Source organism: Epinephelus fuscoguttatus, linkage group LG2, assembly GCF_011397635.1.
Source record: "Epinephelus fuscoguttatus linkage group LG2, E.fuscoguttatus.final_Chr_v1".
NCBI classification, from domain to species: Eukaryota; Metazoa; Chordata; class Actinopteri; order Perciformes; family Serranidae; genus Epinephelus; species Epinephelus fuscoguttatus.
This window is the reverse complement of record NC_064753.1, coordinates 42,723,351-42,744,644: the sequence shown is the minus strand read 5'-3', so window position 1 is coordinate 42,744,644 and position 21,294 is coordinate 42,723,351. Positions and strand designations below refer to the sequence as shown.

At 40.8% G+C, this 21,294-nt stretch overlaps 1 protein-coding gene across 2 annotated transcripts; it reads left to right on the top strand.

The window, feature by feature from the left end:
- Positions 1–239: 239 nt before the first annotated feature.
- On the top strand, positions 240–21,041 carry LOC125900914 (uncharacterized). 2 transcript variants are annotated; one of them, XM_049596200.1, is made up of 16 exons: positions 289–370; positions 5,943–6,037; positions 6,188–6,354; positions 9,447–9,637; positions 9,796–9,900; positions 10,334–10,472; positions 10,632–10,782; positions 10,952–11,084; positions 12,177–12,329; positions 13,802–13,839; positions 13,970–13,999; positions 14,119–14,285; positions 16,243–16,766; positions 17,181–17,280; positions 17,625–17,910; positions 19,792–21,041. In XM_049596200.1, the coding sequence occupies exons 2-16, from the start codon at positions 6,031–6,033 to the stop codon at positions 19,872–19,874; spliced, it is 2,274 nt and encodes a 757-aa protein (XP_049452157.1). In that variant the 5' UTR covers positions 289–370; positions 5,943–6,030; the 3' UTR covers positions 19,875–21,041. The 2 variants fall into 2 exon arrangements, with proteins under 2 accessions (XP_049452165.1, XP_049452157.1); XM_049596208.1 differs by lacking the exon at positions 5,943–6,037 and having other exon boundaries at positions 240–370.
- Positions 21,042–21,294: the final 253 nt, after the last annotated feature.

Sequence of the window (21,294 nt, the reverse complement as noted above, 5' to 3'; positions counted from 1 at the left end):
GTCTCTGTTAACAGATGAGTGAGTTACAGCAGGTGTCAGACACAAAAGAAACACTTGAAGGCCTTTTGAATGGAGCTACGTCACCAGAGGTAAACTGGGATTATTCTTATCAGTCACACAATCGCTTTCTTTTGACATGCAGCTTTTGGCAAGCCGCCTCTTTACCGCCTCTGGTCGAGCCAGTCGAACTCCATTCTGTCTCTGCCCAAATTTCACTTAGCTCCACCTTAGCTACTTCAGACCGATATAGGGAGAGCACACTCCTAAAAGCTCATTTGTATTCCTCGCTTCACTTCAGTACTCGCTTGTTGCTGGACAGACCCCTCGCTATTAGGTGGGAGCTTTTTAAAAGAGCGACAGGTGGCTTAAGGTAATTAAGGATTTATTTAACTTCTGTATTAGACATGCTCCCTGTTGTGTTTGCTTGTTTTTGCGTGTTTATTCAGTGGAGGTCGTGAAGATTTAAGTTGACCCAATTTTGCACTTTCAGCACCAAAGCTGGCAGAATTGGTCTGTTTATATAATTTGAAGGTTTTGCACAGACTTCTTTTAATTATACACAGAACTGAAAGTAAAATGATTCATGTCCTGATCCACCAAACATGATGAAGCAAGACTAACTGGACATGTTTTTTAGAGGGCAAAATTGAATGAAGAAAATCTGTGAACATGTGGCGCTGATTTAATCCAGTATACAGATAATTGTTGGACTGCTTTATAAAGTTAAGTCTGTGTTTTTATAGCTGACGGTGAATAAGTTCTCTCCTTGGATGTTTTGTTGAGAGCTCAAACATACCTTACAGTCAGCCATGTTTCTGAAATGTGTCTGTTCCAGTTCTGAACCTGTTTTGGTGATCTACTGTTTGACTGCTCATTGCTGCCGTAACAAAAACATCTAAACCAGTTCTTCTCAAAACACTGGACTGATTTAGCTTTTTAATTGTACTGTAACAACTGGTGTTAGAGTCACATGGTGTCAAAAAATAATTTATCATCACATAAGATCATAAATCAGCATAAATCAGCACCAGATCAATCTTGTGAAGGGACTTGGGCGAATGTATTTAATAGGCTCCTGCTGCATCAGCTCTGTTTAATGTAAGGCAAGGCAGCTTTATTTGTGGAGCACATTTCATACACCAGGGTGATGAAGCATAATAAAGGTTACAGATTTGCAGTAAAGAGAAAAAGATATACAAGGTCAAATTAATTCTGAATGATTTACAATAGCACAAGTGCAGACAAGAGGTGCAAAGATCATTTAAAATGGAGTTTAATAAGCAAAGAAACAATAGAAATGTTTGAACCTCACTACAGAACTTGAACTGGGCTTGATTCTGGACACAGGCAGTGAATGAGTGAATGGAAAAGTTTCTGGCCCCAGAGTTTGAATCTATAGGGATGTCTAAATGAACTTACACTTCACTTTACACCATCTTGTGATGGTTCAGAACCCCGCAGCATCGACCCCATTGGTCCTTTAGGTAATCGAGGCAAGTGTAATTTAACATTAATATTATTGGTCAATATTTATTCCCAGACTCTAAACATTAAAGACAAGTTTAAGCAATAACACGGACAATATTCGTAAAATAGACTGAAACAATAACAAAGCAAATCAGTTAAAATGTGTTTGTAAGAAGTGATTTTTAAAAGACGATACAGGTTTAGCTCCTAAAGATTGAGACATCACTTCCTGTTGTATGTCTTACATCAGCAAACATCTGCTATCAATAGAAGACAAAGCAACAAAAGGAACCCCTGACGCACACGCAGTAATAGCTAATCTCTGTCAGGAACATCCTGATGATAATCAGTGAAGAGAGCAGAGTCGACGACAGCTGACTGAAATGGAGACTTTTAAAACTCACAGCCAACAATCAGACCAAAAAAAGATGAATAACAGAGATGGAGAGTTGAGATTGTGTTTGAATTTGGGGGGGGATTTAACCCTCAGCTGCCTCTGTGTGCCACAAAAATCTGGGTTTTACTTGTAAGATCGACAAATGATGTGCAGAAATATATATAAAAAAAAAAAAAAACAGTTTAAAAATGCCCTCGAAATGGCTCAATAACAGAGACATGAGCGATCATCTTGAATGAATGAATGAATGAATGAATGAATAATTTTTATTTCGGTTACTTACATGTGGAAACAAAGATTATTTCACACAGATTCTCTCACAGTCAATAATCCAAAAAGGAACAGGCTTATTTTTGCCTCTCCTATATCAAAAAAAGGAATAACCCAGAATATCAACAATACCAAAGAGAGGAAATAAATTAATTAATAATTAAATACATTATATTTGAAATTATAATCCTTTAATCCTTTTACATTTTAATAATTTTTACATCTAATCATTTCACATCATCGTCTTGTAAGTATTATGATAAAAAACGAATCTATAAATCAAGCTGTTCACTAGTTGCATGTATTATTTAGTCTTAATGTATTTTGTCCCTTCGTGCGTGTCTGACTTTCGTCGATTCGATTCGTTGGAGTTACTCAAAGCGTCACAAATGAAAAATTTTTAGATTAATTAGATATGATAGTTCAGCCTGGCACGGAAGTGATTTCACAGTCACATGTTCACTGAGCTGTCCTGTCATAAATGTCCACGACTTCTCTTTTAACAGGGCGGTCCGAGCATCATCTCGTTATGTAAACTCTGATACCCACCCTCCCTCGATAACACCTCCTCACTTCCTGCTGCTGAGCAGTTTATCTCCATTTACATCCAGCATTTAATTCTACGTGAATATTTAATGTTTTTTGAAATACGTGGTTATGAAACCAGAGATGACCAATCATTGCTGGGTAGTTTCTGTGCGAAGCATCCTGGAGATGGTCGATTGAGAGCTGATGAAGCCTGTGACGGAGCAGAAATGGCGTCATTGAGTGACGTGTTCACATTTACATTACAAGACAAACAAATCTAGAAATGTGTTCTACTGATTCCTCCGCTGACGTTTACTGAACACAACGAGAGCGAGAACAAGGGCCGACGTTTTATTTCAAATTTAGGATTGAACCTCAAACATCTGTGTTTATGCTTGTGAATTTTCCTCTTAATTAGATCTTTTATTAATATCATACTGAACCCATTTATGGACAGAAAGTCAATGTTACATTATTAAATTACAAATACGTTAACACAACAACTTTATTTTAAAATGAATGATACAATATTAGACCAGTTTGATCTCAGATGAGCCGGACCAGTAAAACCATCACACAAGAACCATCAGCTCCAATATTTTCCCTTTTTATGTGTAAAGAATTACAAGTACATTCTGTAGACATTCATCCTTTTACAAAACAGACAAACAGCCTGAGATGTTCAACAATATGTGTCAGTTTTTTTCCACTTTCAGTCGACTCCTCGCTGTCATTACATGTGCATTTATGGTACATTTCCTGGTACAGATTCTTTGAACTGAAGCTGCTGATTGACAGCATTGTGCACAGTGTTCAGTGTCTTTAAACATGGTTACAGTAAGTGTTCATGGTTATATATCAGAGAGCTGTATCCTGGTCAGGGTGGAAAGCAGAATGAAGCAGAATTTTACATGAAGTAGGCAATGTATTGTTTAACTTGCTCCTGAAACCTGACCTGACTTCTTAGTCTCGTCATCGAGCAGGCCAGATTGGATCCTTTGGCGGGCCGGTTCTGCTCCACGGGCCGTACGTTTGACACCACTGCTTTAGAAGCTTGTAAAGTTCATCAGTTTGTCAGCTGCAACTTTATTATAGCCACCACGGGGCATCCCTAGACTCTCTGTGTCCATACCTTGATGTGTCAGAGCTATGTCCAATCTGTAGAGGCTCCTCCATGGATGGGCCGTACGTCTGGGATATTGGCTCGTCCCACAGAATGCTCAGTCAAAACGGGAACTGGGGACTTTGGAGGCCAGGTCGAGGCCTTGAGCTCTTTGTTACGTTCCATGGACCATTCCTTTTGCGGTGTGGCATGGCGTTGGTGATGGTTATTTATTTGTTACAACCTCAGTTAAGATTTTAAATAATGTTGCAGGGGTTTTGTTGTGTTGTACTTATGTTGCTCTGTTGTGTGCCACTGTTAAGTGCAATACTGTTATGTGCTGTATATGTTTTTATGTTGTATGCTTCCTTTCATCTGGACTATTATTGTAAGGCAGCAACACTTGTGCAGCTCCTGAGTCCTAGACAAATGTCCCTACAGGGATGTTAAAGTGCATTGTACCGTATCGTATCATATTGTAACATATCGTATTGTATCGTATCGTATCGTATCGTATCGTTACCATCGTAAGTGTTGTCATGTACTACTTTCCTTACACCACCTACATTAAGAATTGAAGTTTAATCAGTTTTAAAATTGAAAACCAGACAAGTAAGTCTCAAACTTGTGACATTATCCAGTATAAAGTCTAAAGCTGCTCCATAGACAGTGAAAGGGAGCCACACAATGTTTTTCTTTTTTATACTCAAATTAGCTTTATTCTATTTTAGTGTTCTCAGTTCTGAAGCAGGAAATGCACCCATATACTCAGAACAGTGTCACCCAGAACATCTTTCCCAGCTGCTCCAGACTGTTTACCTTACAACAACGATTCTTTTGCAAAACATGTAATTTAATTTAATTTAATTTAAAAAACTTGTTGCTGTTTGCATGAGAGAATTATAAGTGTGTGTCACATCAAAAGCCGTGACTAGCGGCCAGTGTTGAGGGATGATAACATTTAAAGGGAGAAAGCCGTTAGTGGGAAAATGATTCGCTTTATTGTACACAGCAGATTATAACAAATCACCAGTGAAGACGACCTACCATTAAAAGACAAGATAAAAAACTGTCAGTAGACAGTATCACGAAAGCTACCTGTCTTATTTTTATTGTCTTATGTCGTGATAAAAGCGATAACACACATTATAGAAGCTGTTGTGCACAGATAGAAATGCAAGTGAGATTTTGGCTCGCCCTTTGGTGAGCCTGTCCTACGACATCACAAACTTAAGTTTTTGCACTCCTGTTCAATAATATTTTTAGACTGAGCATGGCAATAACATGAATTTTGAAAATGGGCCCTTTAATGTGATTGTGCTCTGTTGTGTCGTCATCATGAGATTTGATAGTGAGCCTCATGGTAGTTCAGGCTGGCACGGCAGTCGTGTAATAGTCACATGTTCCCTGTATTGTCCAATTATAAATATCCACCTCACAACCATTCATATTCAACACGCTGGTCCACGTATGTGCAATGCAACTGTCTCCACCTTCCTCTGTCTCCAACATTAGCTTTGAATGCTTCTTTAAATACAGAGTTCCCACGGTCATGAAAAACCCGAAAAAGTCATAGAATTTCATAATCACATATTCCAGGCCTGGAAAAGTCCTGGAATTGTGTTGCGTGTGATGACATAAACAAAGTAATCTTTGGTGGGTAACCTTCCACGGGATGTAACATAACGTCAGGTTTATTTTCTGTGCCTGGCTTCGTAATGTCATTCTAATATGTGTCTCTCTCTTCATGTGCGCCACTGAGCTGAAATTATGTCTTTGACGTGTTTGAAAAATGCCAGGAACATTTAGCAAGAAAAATATGTATATTATAGATCCTTGAAATGAAAATGTGTGGGAACCCTGTAAATATGTTCATCTCAAGCTGTTAGATCATGTTGAAGTAACTGGTTTCAACTTTGATGTGACTGTTCAGACTAAAATACTGGTATAAAAGTGAACATGTTATACGTCTGACCTCGTTACGTCTGAGTGTTCATTGATTTGTGGCTCTGATGAAATGCTCACTTTATTACTGTAGTTGAGTTTGGATGTTTGGCTCTTTTTATGTGCCAGCGCACATACATCACATGCCACAGACTGCACACACTGTACCATACCATGAATTGCAGACAAGTTACATTCACATCAGTCATCACCCCTCTGTCATCTCTCTCACAGGTTTTTAAGACAATAAATCACACCACAGTCCCACAGTCCCTCTCACAAACGTCAAACAGCCTTGTTTCAGAAACTGTCAGGACGCATTATGCTGGGTATGTGAACAGCACAATTAGACTTTGTTTGGTTAACAACATGATGCCTGCTCATTGATGTTCAGCTTAATGTACGCTGAAAATAGCAACGCGAACATCCTATAATGAGCCTGACACTGCTTAACCTCGCTGTCTCTGTGTATCCCAAAGGTTCAGAGTTCGTATCCACCCGAGGAGCTGACATGTTGGAGAGAATCAAACTGAGCATCCTGCTGCAGGGCCTCACTCTGCTGGTCCTGTTGGGCCCGGCCTGCAAAGCCTCTTCTCTGGGACTGACGGTCCACGTTTTGCCCCTGGACAGTGATGGAGGGAATACGGTGGGTTTGGTCATGGTGTCTACAAGCCCAAACTCTTTAGGGACTGTTCGTTATTTATGAGACAGGAGGGTGTGGTGCAAAAAGGAGGAGGCATGTCAAATATTTTTTTAAGCACAGAAGAGGCTAAGAGAAGATGCATACAAGTTTAAATGGTTGTATTTCGTATTTATTTTACTGCCAATTTTTAAAGAAAACATGTCCTCCAAACCAAATTCATCATCTCTCACAATGATATGACGACCGTAACCACCGCATTAATCTCCTCAAGGCCTGACAACTCTCTGTACCTGGGTGTCAGCCAGTCGTCTTTTTGAGGAGTCTCACTGCAACGTTCTGCGCCAGCTGCAGGCGAGACTCCTCACTGGTGCCAGAAAAAGAGACACCAGTGCAAGCGTCCCTGCACTGGCTGCCTGTCAAACATAGGATTGATTTAACATTCTTTATTTGGTTTTTAAAGCCATACATGGCTGGCACCTCAGTATATTGCTGAACTTCTCCACCCTTACGCTAGCTCCTGACCTTTTAGATCCTCCGAACAATGTCTGAAGCTTTGGAATAGCCTTCCCCTCTAAATCAAATGCTCCCCCTCCATTGACACTTTTAAGACAAATCTTGAAACGTACATGTTCTCAGTGGCCTTTGGTTATTTGTAGTGCTTTTAATATTTTAGTATTCTGTCATCTTTTTTACGTATGTTATTGTTTTTAGCAGTGTTTTTCTGTTTTATATTTGTGTACATTTCATATTTCTATGTTTGTGTGTCATTCTTTTAATTTGTTTTGTTTTAACCAGTTTGGTCAACTGTGGTTGTTTTTAAATGTGCTATATAAATAAACTTGATTTGATTTGATCAGCCAGACCTAGACATAGCCACACATCATCTGCAAAGAAAGCTTCCGCCATAAAAAAAAAAAAGTCTGAAGTTAAAATACTGTTTGTTTTTTGGCCAAAAAAAACATGTGCAGAAACTAACCAGCACGACTCATCTACAACTTTCAACTAATTTATGGTTGGGGAGGTCGAGTCACTCAGAGAGGCTCAAGGAAAAATATTTGTAGGGGAGGGTCTAAAAAAGGGTCGAAACACACACACACAAACAAAGTCACACCCCAGCCACCCCCTCTTCTGACAAGTAAAGAACAATCCCTAAGCAATAGCAAATAGTCCTTTATTGAGCCTTTTGTGCCATTTGAGGTGACAAACAAACTATTCTGTTAAAAAGTTTTAAATGATTTAAAGTTTCGTAACTTCAACATTATCTTTTTTGCATCCAGAAAGCTGTGGTTTGAAATTTTGGAGCCATCCAAACTAGGAAATTTGGGAAATTTCTCTCCAAACCTTAAATTCTTTTTAAGTGTAACCACATGCTTTTGATTTTGAAGAAAAAAACGGCAATTCACAATGTTGTACAGCGTTTACTTTGAAAGAGACTGTAAATGTGTCATTTCCTGTGAAAACAGAAGTGCATTTTGAAAACAGACAATGCATGTAACAGGCAGAAGTTGACACGGCGTCCCAGAACATCAACAACCAACACACCCAGGGTACCTTGCACATCATATCTGGACGTGTAAAGTCCAAACATTAATATGTGATGAGGTGGGACTGAGAATGTGTTGGCAGTTAATTACGCAAACTACTGGACCAATCAGCCTAATATTTTGCGTGCCCATTTACTCCTGTCGTTTCAGTGATTCGCAGTCATTGAAAAACCTGTTTTATTTCCTGTTTTATACCACCATTACCCGCCGACTCCTCATTCCTCTTAACTGGTGGGTAGGGCCCACAAGTTTTCCGGAAATCAGCCCGGCTAAAAGCAACAAGGCTTACCGTCTGTTGCAGGAAACATTTTGCTCTTCGTCATGGCCCAAAAACTTTCATCCATAGAAAAGTTTGGTAGCCTACAGACAAGTTAGTACAGATAAAAGTTCAGTTCTGAATACATGGATTTAAGACTTCCGGCTGTGTTTTATGTTGTGTCTTTATTTCACACCCAGCCTGTTAGCAGGAAAACTCGATTTGCTTTGTGCAACGTGGCTCTGTCAAAAATAGACTAGGCATTTGTTGTTATTAGCCTCTGGGACGCCTCTGAAACACATTGTGGTGAGTCTGCTGGAATTTCAAGAATTGTCTAGTGGCTGTGATCAGCTCGGACAGATGCCTGATGGAGATCTGCACGACTGTGTGCACTGATCTGTTTCTGTTTTTCAGTATGTGACAGTTTTAATAAGTGATTAATCTTGGTTTAATGCATATATTAAGGATAATGTGTTTTGTTTCATAGTGTTTGTCTCACATTGTTGCATTTTTACTGTGTCATTAACTGTCACTTTAAGTGCTTTTATTTTCATTTTATTTTTCATTCATGTTATTTTTACAGGGCAGGAATTAAAAGTAACATGTGTGTTACAGTTAAAACTGGTTTTCAGCAGGTTCCTGTTATGCAACAAAAACAGACAGAATCAACAGAGGCAGAGCAGCCATTTTTGAAGTATATACATTATTATTAACATTATCATTAGTTTGATTTACAGGAGAACCATTCAAAAATATACCTACAAATATTGGTATATTACTTTATTTTTAACAATCCCAACTTTTCTGCAGAAGAAAATTACATAATTAACTTGATTATTATTTTTAGTAAAAAAAAAAAAATTATATACATAAAATGATTTGTCTTTGGCTGATAATTTAAATCTAGAAAAATTATAAATAGGCAAAAAAAAAAATCAGTTATTTAGACTTTAAAGCTTTTATTTTTATTCTTATTATTTACCCTGAAGGTCTTTTGTTTTTGTTAATTTTCTTTCCTTTCCCTACATGTTGTTTATTTGTTGTACAAAATTTGTACAAAAAAATATATTTTCTACAACTTTATAATAAAAAACTTGGCCACAAACAATAATATAGGCTTTTTAAAATTCAGTTTTGATTGTCAGAGTCAAAGTACTGCCAAAGTCAGACTTCTAACACCTCATGAACTACGTCATAATTAGGACACACTGAGCTCACCCTACAGGTTCCAGAGTCATGAGTTTGTCACTGCACATTAAAGACAGTTTGTCATTGTGTCTCTTCGCCTCCTGCAGGTACGAGCTCATTTCAGTGCCATCGCTCCGACTCCTTGTCCAGCTTTGACTGGACTGTGTGCTGCAGGGGAGGACTGTCTGGTCCACACTACCTCGTTACCTTTCACTGGCACCAAACCCAGCTCGGGCTGGTGCGTCCGCCAGTGGCAGAAAACTGTCCCCAGTAATTACAACGCCACTATAAAATTAGGGTAAGAGACCTACGTACACTGTCACCTACAATTTTTGTGTCAGTGATCCAGGATGTTTTTCATTTTATTTCATGGAGTATTTAACATTGTGATTTGAATCAGGCTGCCTCGAGTCATTTCAGTTACTCTAATACACACTTCTTTTCTTTGATTTTTAGGTCCGACACAGAAATTTATGTATCGATGAAAGCAGGACCACAGATTCGGGGAAACAGCGGGAGACTTAACCATCCTGCTTTTGTTGGGCTCTTTCCTCCACTAAGGTATTGTACACACAGACACACATTAAAAAAAATAGACATTATCCTCAGGTTGCCTGTTCTGTAAATAGTTTGAGTGACTTGATTTAAATGGCACATGGAAACCACAAAACTTGTGTGATCTACAAAAAAAGTGCTTAAGTAGGCAGAGCATAGATACTAATATAAAAGTCTTTTACATTAAAACCGTCAGGTGGTTGTTTGGACCATAGACATATATACGTATATATATGTATATATGTCCATGGTTTGGACACTTTATGTGCCAGGCAAGCAGCGTAGACTCCAGGAAGTTCCCAGTTCCTTCCTTACTGTAATACAATACACCTTGTTTTTCAGCCGTGGAGATTAGACCATATCCACTTTCACTTTCGTCTTTTGTTGCTTCTGTATTTGTGATCTGCCGGGCTGCTTATCTCTTTGTCTCCACGATCAGGGCCCGTGTAAACTGCCCTCACCACTTCCATCTGTCGGTGAAAGATCTGGACGGTGACAAGGTGAGATGTCGCTTTGCTCGCCCCGAGGAGGGAGAGTGTGTCAACTGCACTCAGCACTCTTTTATAGAGCTGGAAGAGGTGAGTCTAACTTCAGCAGCACACAGTAACACAACACAGTCATTTAAACAATCATCAGCAACTGCAGTGATGGTAGAAACACTCAGATGATCTTTTACATAATCAGCTTAGTGAAAACTTGACATATTAAAATTCTGTTTGACTGAATTCTTTCACCAGGACCAATGTTCGTTTACATTCACGGGAAAAGCAGCAGCAGGACAGTATTTCATCCACCTGATGGCGGAGGACATGATCCCTACGCCCAGAACAAGCCACACCACAGCTAACAAGCCCCTCAGCTCTGTCCCTGTGCACCTGTCTCTCACAGGTGAGTCTGTCAGTCAGATAACAGCAGCATTAATCCTGCCTGGCTGTCATTAAGTGTAACAACAGTAAAAAGGTTAAAGGTTAAAGAAGATTCAGAGGTTAAGTTGTGTCCTGTGTTAGTCCTTCTGTTATATTTGAAGTCACAGAAATGTCCCTCTTCCTCCCTCCAGTGGAGGAGTCGACCTCCAGCTGCAGCAGTGAACCTGTGGCAACGGACGAAACCCCCAGAGTGGACTCCACGCTGTTTGTCCTGCCGTACCAGCAGGCACAGTTCGACGTCGAGTTTGAATCACAGCAGGAGAGGTGCGTCCTTGAGGGCGTCGTAGATATTTACTGTTTATTTTATTAACATAAATCTGTAACTGATATACTAAATACTTGATAGATTCTATCTGACGCCATGTTTGAACAAACTGGAGCGTTGAAATAACAAAAACTAACTGATGAAAATGGAGGTTTTGAAAATGCGTGTAAAGTGCAGTAAACATTGATGTAAAATGGAAAATAGTGTGGTAAGCAAGAGGGTGGCTGGTTCGAACCCCGGGGTGGGGGAGCCCCTGAGTTTGCATGTTCTTCCCCTGGTTTTCTCCAGGTGCTCCAGCTTCCTCCAACCGTCCAAAGACATGCAGGTTAATTGGTGACTCTAAATTGTCCATAGGTGTGAATGTGAGTGTTTAGACCATTTCAAAAACCTCCACTTGCATTTATTTTACAATGAGCTCATGAACTTGTGGCCAGTATTTCACTACGGCACGTCTAACTGCCAGTGATCGAAGCTTTGCAGCCAAACTGTCACCAGTCTGCTGACACTGCTGTTGTTCTATTTGACAAGTGGGAGACGTCGTAGCTGACATATAACTCAGGGATGACAGTCTGAGCGCCTTGATGTGATCCTGGCATAACGCAGACTTTCTTATTTTTGCACCTGTGACCTGACTGCATGGAAACAAGTCAAATCAGCACTCAGAACGTCCTCCCACACACTGTAGGTGCTCTGAGTTATTCTGACTGATTGGACCTCAAGTGTCCATCAAGTACGTCTGTGAGTGCCCACACAGTCCTGAGAAAACTCAGACTCACTTCATCTGAGTGTCCAAAGATGTCAGCTCTGTATAGTGCCCTTAAAAAAATCCCTGAGAAGAATGATAAAAGTAGTGTAGACGTCATGGCATGTCGACAACGCATCGTGCCACATTTTAGAGAATTACTCTCGTGTGACTCAGCGCTCTTTACAGAATAAACTGCTGAGTGTCTGTTGTATAACAAGTAGCGAATGAGTAATGTCAGATGCAGCTGAGGTCTCATCAGACACAATAATTAAAATCACCTGTGTAGGTTTACAAGTGGTTTAACTGTTACAAATGCACTTATGAAGCTTTCTCTCTGTGTTTCCAGCATTTTAGAGTTTGGCGCGATCGGTCCCCCGGGACTTCTCAGGGTTGGTTTCAAAACAATCGGCCCCCTCGCGACCATGACCATGTCCTGGGTCCGCTCCGAAAACAAACTGGCCCGCCTTTTGCCCATCTGCTTTGCTGCGAATACCAGGAGGTAGGTTGTTCTGTGAGCTGAGTGGCGCTAATGGTACTACTAAGTTTCTGTGGAAAGGAGTGCAATATATACTATAATGCAGTTAATATAAATTAGTATCAGAGTGGTGTAAAGTGTGTTAGTATTCTTATATAACTGATATTTAACACACCTGAAACATTTCTGATTACACATCTATATTACTCATACAACGACGAGGCGTGAGGGGTCTGACCTTATGTTTGAGGCCCGTATGAGGAGACAGCCTGAGTGGATGTCACAAAGGTTTGGTGGGGGGAAGCTGATGATCCAGAAGTGGTTGGGACTTCTAACAGAAATGGTTGTGGCGTAACCAGGAGTTGATATTTGAGGCCTGAAATTGATATGAGTTGGTCAGAAGTTGCTGTATTTATTATTTATTAGAAAACTATTTACAGAGCAGTCTCAGAGATCAGCTTCAGATCATTAAAAAGTCACATAATAACACAAGAAGCAGACCAGCAACTCCTCGTGTACTATGAGGTAAAATTACTGTTTCTGTCAAAGGAGTCTGGTGGCTGTGGACAGGGGCGGCAGAAAAACGCATGTTAGCCTCCAAAAAAAAGGACCACCCATAAGTTTTAATATCACTTTACAGATACGCCATATTTACATTATTGTACCGCTTTACCTTGCTGTCAGGCTGCCCTTTCTGACAGGGAACAGGAGACATCTTGAGGTGGCCCTCTTCAAAGCCACCAGACTCCATTGACAGAAACAGTAATTTTACCTCGCAGCTCACAGGAGTTTCTGGTCTGCCACCAACTCGATCATTGTGTGACTTTCAGAACTGATCTAACGTGGCGTTCACAGCAGTGTGTTGGTTTCTATGTCATGACAACATCGTGCAGAATCCTACATCAGGTCATGTGGTAAAAAGCGATAGCATTTTGACGCTGAAACATACGTACTTTAACCAAAATTTGAATTTTCGAACATGTAAACGTAAGGAAAACTTCTAGGAAGTTATGAAAACCTCAAAAAATAAAAATAATGGACCTGCCCTTTAAGCCCTCAGGATGATTTGGAAAATGTTAATCACATCTACACACTTCAAGTAAGTTGAAATGACAGACTTCAGAGTTATAAAAACACTTTACTCAGTTACTTTCACATTCAGTTGTTAACCAATCCTGTGCACACAAACACAGATGTGCATCATGTTCATGTGAAATCATGTAACTACGGGGCGTCCGATACATAACTGCAGCGTCCTCATTTTAAGTTTAGCAGGCGACCTTTGTTTCGTGTCATACCCCTCCCCCTCATCCTTCAACGATTCCTTTCCATACCTGTTCTGTCAGCCATCCAAAACATGCATAAGTATGGCATACATGCATTACTGTAAATTACTCACACACACTCCCACTTACACTGCCAGTCAAATGTCCACATCTTGAACAGAGCATATTTAGTTCATGACGTGGCCTGATATGCACTTCTTGTCTTTCCAGTTTGCAGTCAGAGCCCAGATGCGTGTGGCTGTACCAAAGTAAGACCAAAAATGTCATAAGAATACCACTTACGCTTCACTGTTGATAACAATACACTACTATCAACCTCTCAGCCGGGTTTCTCAGAAAATACTGACTATTAAAATATGTCTTTCTTACTCTTTTCAGGGGAGATGGCGGCGCTGCCTGCCGGAACAGGTAAAGAAAACACTTTGTTACAGAAGTGTTGAGGCTGTTATTCATATCCTGAGTGCATTAATTGTGCCTGTGAATAAGAATATTTCAATAATCAAAACTCTGCTGCTGTGGGCCTGCAGAGCTGACGTGTGAGAAGACAGCGATGACTCTGTTGCTCCCTATCACCTCCTTGAGTGACATCGACCTGACCGAACTGCAGCTCAACAGCCCCACCTGTCCCGTCACCTACAACAGCACACACCTGACTGCACGCATCTCCCTGACTGGCTGCGGCACCAAGATTGTGGTAAATGCTCCACCTTTCTGCCTGTCTTATTTTCTGTCTTAGACTTAATATATGTTTAACCCCTCTGTACATGTAAATAAGACATTTTTAAAAGTAAAAATCTAGCTTTATTTTTTATACTTTGTGCTGCATAGACAGTGGGAGATTTCTAGTTTTCATTGTTTTGGCCCCGTACTCCAGTTTACTGGGTGTCAGATAAAATGATGTTTGGTGCCACACAACCCTGAGGAACTATATATAAAAAGTACTCCAATTTCTAGATGGTACATCAGATGTAGGGCTCCCTGCAGCTAACATTTATTTTCATCATCAAATAGTCTGCAGAATATTTTAATTGCTGGTTATTTTTGTCCCAAAATGTAAATGATTTAATGCAACATTATTAGTTTCATGCTGTGTAGTTTACATCTCCTTTTTCTCCATCTATTTACGACAAAGAAAGCGACCACAGATGCACTTAAAGAGTAACTTACTACTCACTAAAATTCTTGTCTTTGTGGACATCAGGTGGTTTAAAGGGACAGTTCACCCCCAAATCAAAAATGTATATTTTACTCTTACCTGTAGTGCTGTTTATCAAGCTGGATTGTTTTAGTGTGAGTTGTTGAGTGTTGGAGATATCAGCTGTAGAGACGTCTGCCTTCTCTAGATTAGATTTTTCTGTTTTGGCTTTTTTTGCCTTAATTAGATAGGACAGTTTAAGTGTGAAAGGGAGAGAGAGGGGATGACATGCAGCAAAGGGCCACAAGCTGGAATTGAACCCGTGGCTGCTGCGACAAGAACATTGCCTTTGTATATGGGGCGGCTGCTCTACCCACTGATCCTGAGACGTCTGCCTTCTCCAATATAAGGGAACTAGATGGCACTCAGCTTGTGGTGCTCAAAGCTGAAACTCTTCAGCAATGTCTCTTTCCAGAAATCATGACCTGGTTACTCAAGATAATCCACAGACCTTGTTGTGAGCAGTTTCATGTAGGAACTATTTTCTTTCTACTGAACTACACCCGCCAACCCTGTCACCGTGCAAAAGAAAGCGGGCATCTGCTCATGGACGAGAGGCTCATGATTGTGACAGTGTGAAATGTAAACATTAATAGTGTCCTCCTTGGCTGAGCTGCAACATTAGCTAGCTCAGAGGTGCTAGGTGAGCTAGCAGTAGACGCATGCATCCTTCTGCATTGTGATACAGTTGGTGAGTGTAGAAAGAAAGTAGTTCCTACATGACATTGCAGAGACTCTGCCCTCTGCCTGTATTTTCTTAGTTTTCTTCTTATCTTGTTGTGTTCGGGATGTTTCTGGGCACAGCTGGCAGGTGAGGTCGGACCAGGTGCCAGACTGTAGGCAGCACGCATCCAAGAGGAAGCGACAAAAATCAAAGACACAGCGCTGAAAGAATGCAAACATAGTGAGGCAAAGTGCCAAAATGAGAGGGAATCTGGGGTTGACTTTCATATCGCTGGCAGTAACAGACAATTTCTGCACAGTATATCTCTAAGTACAGTACTTGAGTTTTGATAGATCTCTCACAAATGAACTTAATGTCATTTCTCTGAGTAACTTAACTTGTTTATTGCATCGTCTTCTTGTCATGAAAAATGATTGTAAAAAGCAGAAAAATCTAATGTATTTTTTGGCACTTTGAGCACCACAAGCCGAGTGCCATCTAGTCCCATTATATTGGTGGTAAGGCAGACATCCCTATGGACGGTATCGCCAACACTACAGTCATAGTACTGCAGAGCACAGTTGGGTGTGCTTACAGGGTGCAAGACCACACACTTCTGACCACACCTGAGGTGAAACACACAGGAAACTTTAAACTGTGATGCGGCAGTAAAACACTGCTTTTCAGTCTGCTGTTAAGTTGCTCTTTAAATTCAAAACATACTGCGCACTGACAGATTATTCAGCTGAATGTGAATTCCTATAGTCTTCCTCATCTTCTCCTTTTTTCCAGCACTCTGGTAATGAGTTGGTTTTCACCAACACCTTGAAAACTGTGCGTGCGTACACTCTGGTGAGCCGCCGGCCCATGCTCGTCCTCCCTCTGGCCTGCCGGATCCCTGAAGCCCAGGTCGGCACACCGCACTACCAGATCGGCATGCCCAAAGAGGAGGAGGTTTTCGGTGTGGTTGATGTGTGGATAGAAATTCACGCTCCAGGAGAGGGGCCCCTGGCCGAATTCACTCGCACCCCTAGGTTCCGCACCCTCAGGATGGCGCCAGGACGAGTGCGTCGAGAGGCACAATCACCATCAGAGAGCAACAGCACCTCCACCAGCTCCACTGATAACAGCACCTCCACCAGCTCCACTGATAACAGCACCACTAATACCCATGGGGCCGTTGGGTCCAGGATCACCCAGCTGGACCTCCATGTGATGTCCAACTGCAGCATTGAACGGGCCGAGATGATAGTGAGCAACTGTATTGAGTCTGCGACGGAGGACTTTGCAGAAACCTTCCCCATTCTTGAGCAAGGGTCAGTGACAATCGACTTGTTATCTGTGATAGAGTGGTGCAGGAGGAGGTTTGTTTATAGCCTAATGTTAGCTTTTTATTCCCAGCGATTATATTTACGCTTAAAGTGGTGTTAATTTGTGAAGATCATCTTGCTGAACAAAGTATCATAAACCTTTGTTCACCACAGAGATTATTTTCTGCAATAATCCAAAATCCAATGGAAAAATCTTACTGGCTTTTTGTCAAGGGGATCCAAGGCAATGTTAACGTCTGAGCTGGCCCACAAATAAACATCATTCCTGCAGCACTCTATGGTTTGAGGTTACCATGATGAAGAGGACAGATACCGTTTGAAATAAAACAACACTGACTCTATCATCTCATCTCACATCTCATATAATTTCCAATCATTTTCTCACTCTTTTTCTTCCAGGTGTATGTCTTCCAACAAAACATTAGAGGTCATTACAACAAAATCCAATTCCAAGGTTTACCGCCTTGATTTGTCCAGCATAGAGACCAAAGGATCAACGGTTGGTGCTCTCATGCAACACACACATACACTTTTGCAGCTCTCCTCTTCTGGGTGTTGTTTTAAAAGGTGAAGTGTGTCAGATTTAGGGGGATTTAGTGGTACATAGCGGTGAGGATTGCAGATTACAACCATCTAAACCCTCTCCTGGTTTGTTAAGGGTTGAACATTGCCTTTATTTGCACTTCTTCAATGTCTGTTTCTCTTAAACTGTCCCTTAATGCACTGTTACAGTGTTGTCAACCAGTGATTCATGTCTTATAAATACTTGAAGTTAGGTTGTAAAGCTATGACATGTTTTTCTCCACAACACTAACTTGCATCTGTTTATTTTGTGTTCTGCAGATGTACATCGAGTGCACGGTGAATCTGTGCATCGCCACCATGCCCTCTGAGAAGTGCCCTGATCTGTGTGCCCGCTCCTTTAATCACAGAGCTCTGGTTGGCAGTCTGTTCACCAGCACCTACACCATTAGGTCGGGACCCGTTAGCCTCGTGGTAACCTCTCCTGCACCAACCACAACAGCCGTCGCCAAAGCTACGACTACTGCTGCAGCAACCACAACTGCTGCTGCTGCTGCTGCCACCACTATAACCACAGCTGCCCCGATCAGCAACACCACCTCAGGCGGTAAGACGTTATCTCCTAAACAAGCCTCCATGTTTTTGTTTTTTTAATTAGGTAGCCTGTGAATCCGGCTGAGCAATAATACAGACCAAGTTTTATGCTCACATATGCAAGTTCTTTTAATTTGTCCGACATAAACCAGACACAGGGACATTTCAGCACGGACACAACATGTGTGCTGCTGCAGGTGTCTGATGGTGTCTGTCCGTACCTAGGGCCCTTTGATTTTGATAGGCCAAAGAGATACATGGTGTGGGATAAGCCCTACGCTGGAAACACTTTCACCTCAACAGCTTTAGATTTAGCCTACGAGCTTTTAGACATGTTCCTGCTGAAAGGTTTGATATGTTAGGTCTAGAATAAACCATGCTGCTCCTAAAACAGTTGTCATTAAATGTATATATTTGGAAAAATCAGTCAGTTCTTCGCTATTATCTCTCCACGTAACCACTATATTATAATGTAGGCCAGGGCAACTCAAACTCATTTTATTTCATGGGCCACACACAGTCCGATTTGATCGCAAGACCAGTAAAACTATTGCATCAAGTGCTCATGTGCCGACTGTGCATGCAGCCTGTTGCAGTTGCTCCTGATAGCTTCTTATTTTTCTTACTTTTACCAACTTAGCTTTCTTTGTACTTGTTAATTTTTTTTCTCCAGCAAATTATTAAGCTGTGCCCTCTAAATATGCAACTAGAAAGAGTTCCTTTTCACTGTGGAATTGATGCTTACCCTCACACACACACACTCTGCCGTCATGCAGCCTGCCCGTGGCCTTCGGTCGATCGCACTGAAGTCAGCTGACATAGCGACCAGAACAACAGACATCCCCGCAGAAAGTCATTATTTCCCCTCGGGGATCAATAAACTACTTCTGATTCTGATAATATCTCATAAAAAACACCTCCAAATTTTTCCCTTTTTTTGTAAAGAACTACATTTTAAAAATGCTAATCCATTTACAAAATGGATGACAAATGTAATGTCAATAATATTTCTCAGTTTTTTCACGTTCAGTCATTACATGTGCATTTTTCCGTACGTTTCCACTCCTGTGTAGTAATCCCAACACCACCACGCCAAACTAAAGTCGAAGAAAAGCATTCCGGTTCTGGTCGAGGTGTAAAACCCTCTGAAGCAGCGTTTTACATAAGAAAAAAGCTTCTCAGTGTTTAACTTGCTCCTGAAACCTGGCACCTCTCAGCCTTCACGGGTGCATCATTATTAGGTGTGCAAGGTCATCCAGTGGGCCGGTTTGGACCCTTTGGCGGGCCAGTTCAGGCCCCCGGGCAGTATGTTTGACACTGTTAGAGCCTCCTCGGCTCTGATTGGTGGTTTTTATTCACAGGCTGTGGTTTCTTGCGAGTGTCATTAGAAGAACTACGAGAGAGCAGCAGAGGAACATGATTTTTTTGCACAGGCCTCGTGTTACGTGTACTACTGTGTGGAGGAAGTGATGGTGTCAGGGTGTATGACAAAAAGTTTTGTAAAAGTAATCAACTACAGCTTTAACGGCAGCTAACTGTTCAGTGCGCTCCAGTCCTTTCTTTTTCTTTGAACAAACAGACCTGATTTAGATGCATGCTGCTGGAAAATGCCTGTGGAACAACTGCTTTTAGCCCCGTCGCCACCAGAGGGCCCCAAAATGAACACATTTAAAATTGTGTTCATTTTGGGGCCCTCTTCTCTTATTTCTGTAATTCCTAATAAGTATTCATCTAAGCTATGTCGTTTTTTTCTTTCAAAATGTAAGTGTTGATTCAAGTTTTTCCTTTTTAGGGTCTTAAAAACTGAAAAATATCAGCCACTATTTGGCAATTAAAATGCAAACACAGTGTGACTGTAAATGCGTGACCTCTCCTCTCCTGTCGTCTCCTGCAGCTCCAGAACAGGCCTCAGCCATGGCAGTCGGAGTGATTTTGACAACTTTCAGCATATTTCTTCAAAACATCTTCCTGTACTGAACAAGCTGCTGGACGATGATCTGTCAGAACATGAAGGAACACTGTTGCCTGTTTTGGACATTTGAAGAATGAAACCCACTCATGATTCCGATGTGTATTTTAGGCTTTTTTAGAGCACACTACATGACTGTCAAAATAAAAAAAAAAACATAGGATTTATTGCACAATGAATTATCCTTATTACTGTATGTCATTTCACCAGTAGTGGTAGGATGCTGAAGCGTGTGACACAGACAGAGGGGTCACACTATAAAATGTCCTCCTTATTTTTTATTTGCCCTTTGAGACCACCTGGAGACCGAACTGTCTGAGACACTGACTGTGTACTGTAATCTTCCCTAGTTTAAGTCTGTGACTTTGTTGCTTATCATTCTTCCTCTCGTTTCAGCTATCTGCTGTATATAGCATGTACATGTAAAAAACTGTGATGAGAGCACCAGACTTTGTTACTCTGCACTGTCTGTGTACTTGCATGGACATACATGCTGGATTTATTACAGAACATTTTGCACACTGAAGATATTGGACACAATTTGGAGGAAAATTAAAAAGTCTAAATATTGAAATCCAGTTAGTTTAGCTAACCCGGCTATGTACTGTTGGTTTTTCAAAACTAGTAAGCACTTATTAACAAACAGCCTCACACACCCTTTTCTTTTCACAAATATTGTGAATAAAATTAAGGTGTTTATTTAGCTCAAATATTTGATGACACACTTTGACCCTTTACAATTATGTCACATTATATGTACCATTTTGTCATATGGATTGTTTATAATGTATTTTATTTTATTGTTCTGCTCTGTATACATGACATCTGTTGCACAACTGTCCTCCTCCATTGTTCTGCTCATGGTTTCTCCCATTTTTTCCCCGTTAAAGGTTTTTTTGGGGGAATTTTCCCCCCGATTTTAAGCCTGTCAAAAAGAACAGACAGTGTCATGTGCTGTACAGATTGATTGATAAAACCCCCTGAGGCAAATTTGTGATATTAGGCTTTACTTTTAGACCCCCCGCCAAAAAAAAAGCCTGTCTGAGACTGTAGAATTTGCTTATGATTGTGTTGTAGGACCCTCTTTACCTTAAATGTAAAAAAATGAAAACATCTATTTTTCTATCATGTTGTCATAACATATAATATATTATTAAACGTATATGTGAACTGAGTTTTATGTTTTATTGATCTGTTTTGTTACAAAGCTGTCCAGGCTTTGTCCTACTTGTGCAATGCTTTTTTAAACATATCAGATTCAAACTCTTTCAGACATAATTTCAGGCAGCGGGCACACATGAAGGGAGAGACGGAACATGGGAAGAAAATGAAGAAGCTGTGATGGTTAACGAAACACTGACACATATCTGAGCTGCGTCGACAGCTACAGAAAATAAATTAGCCTATATTACCGGAAGATTACTATAA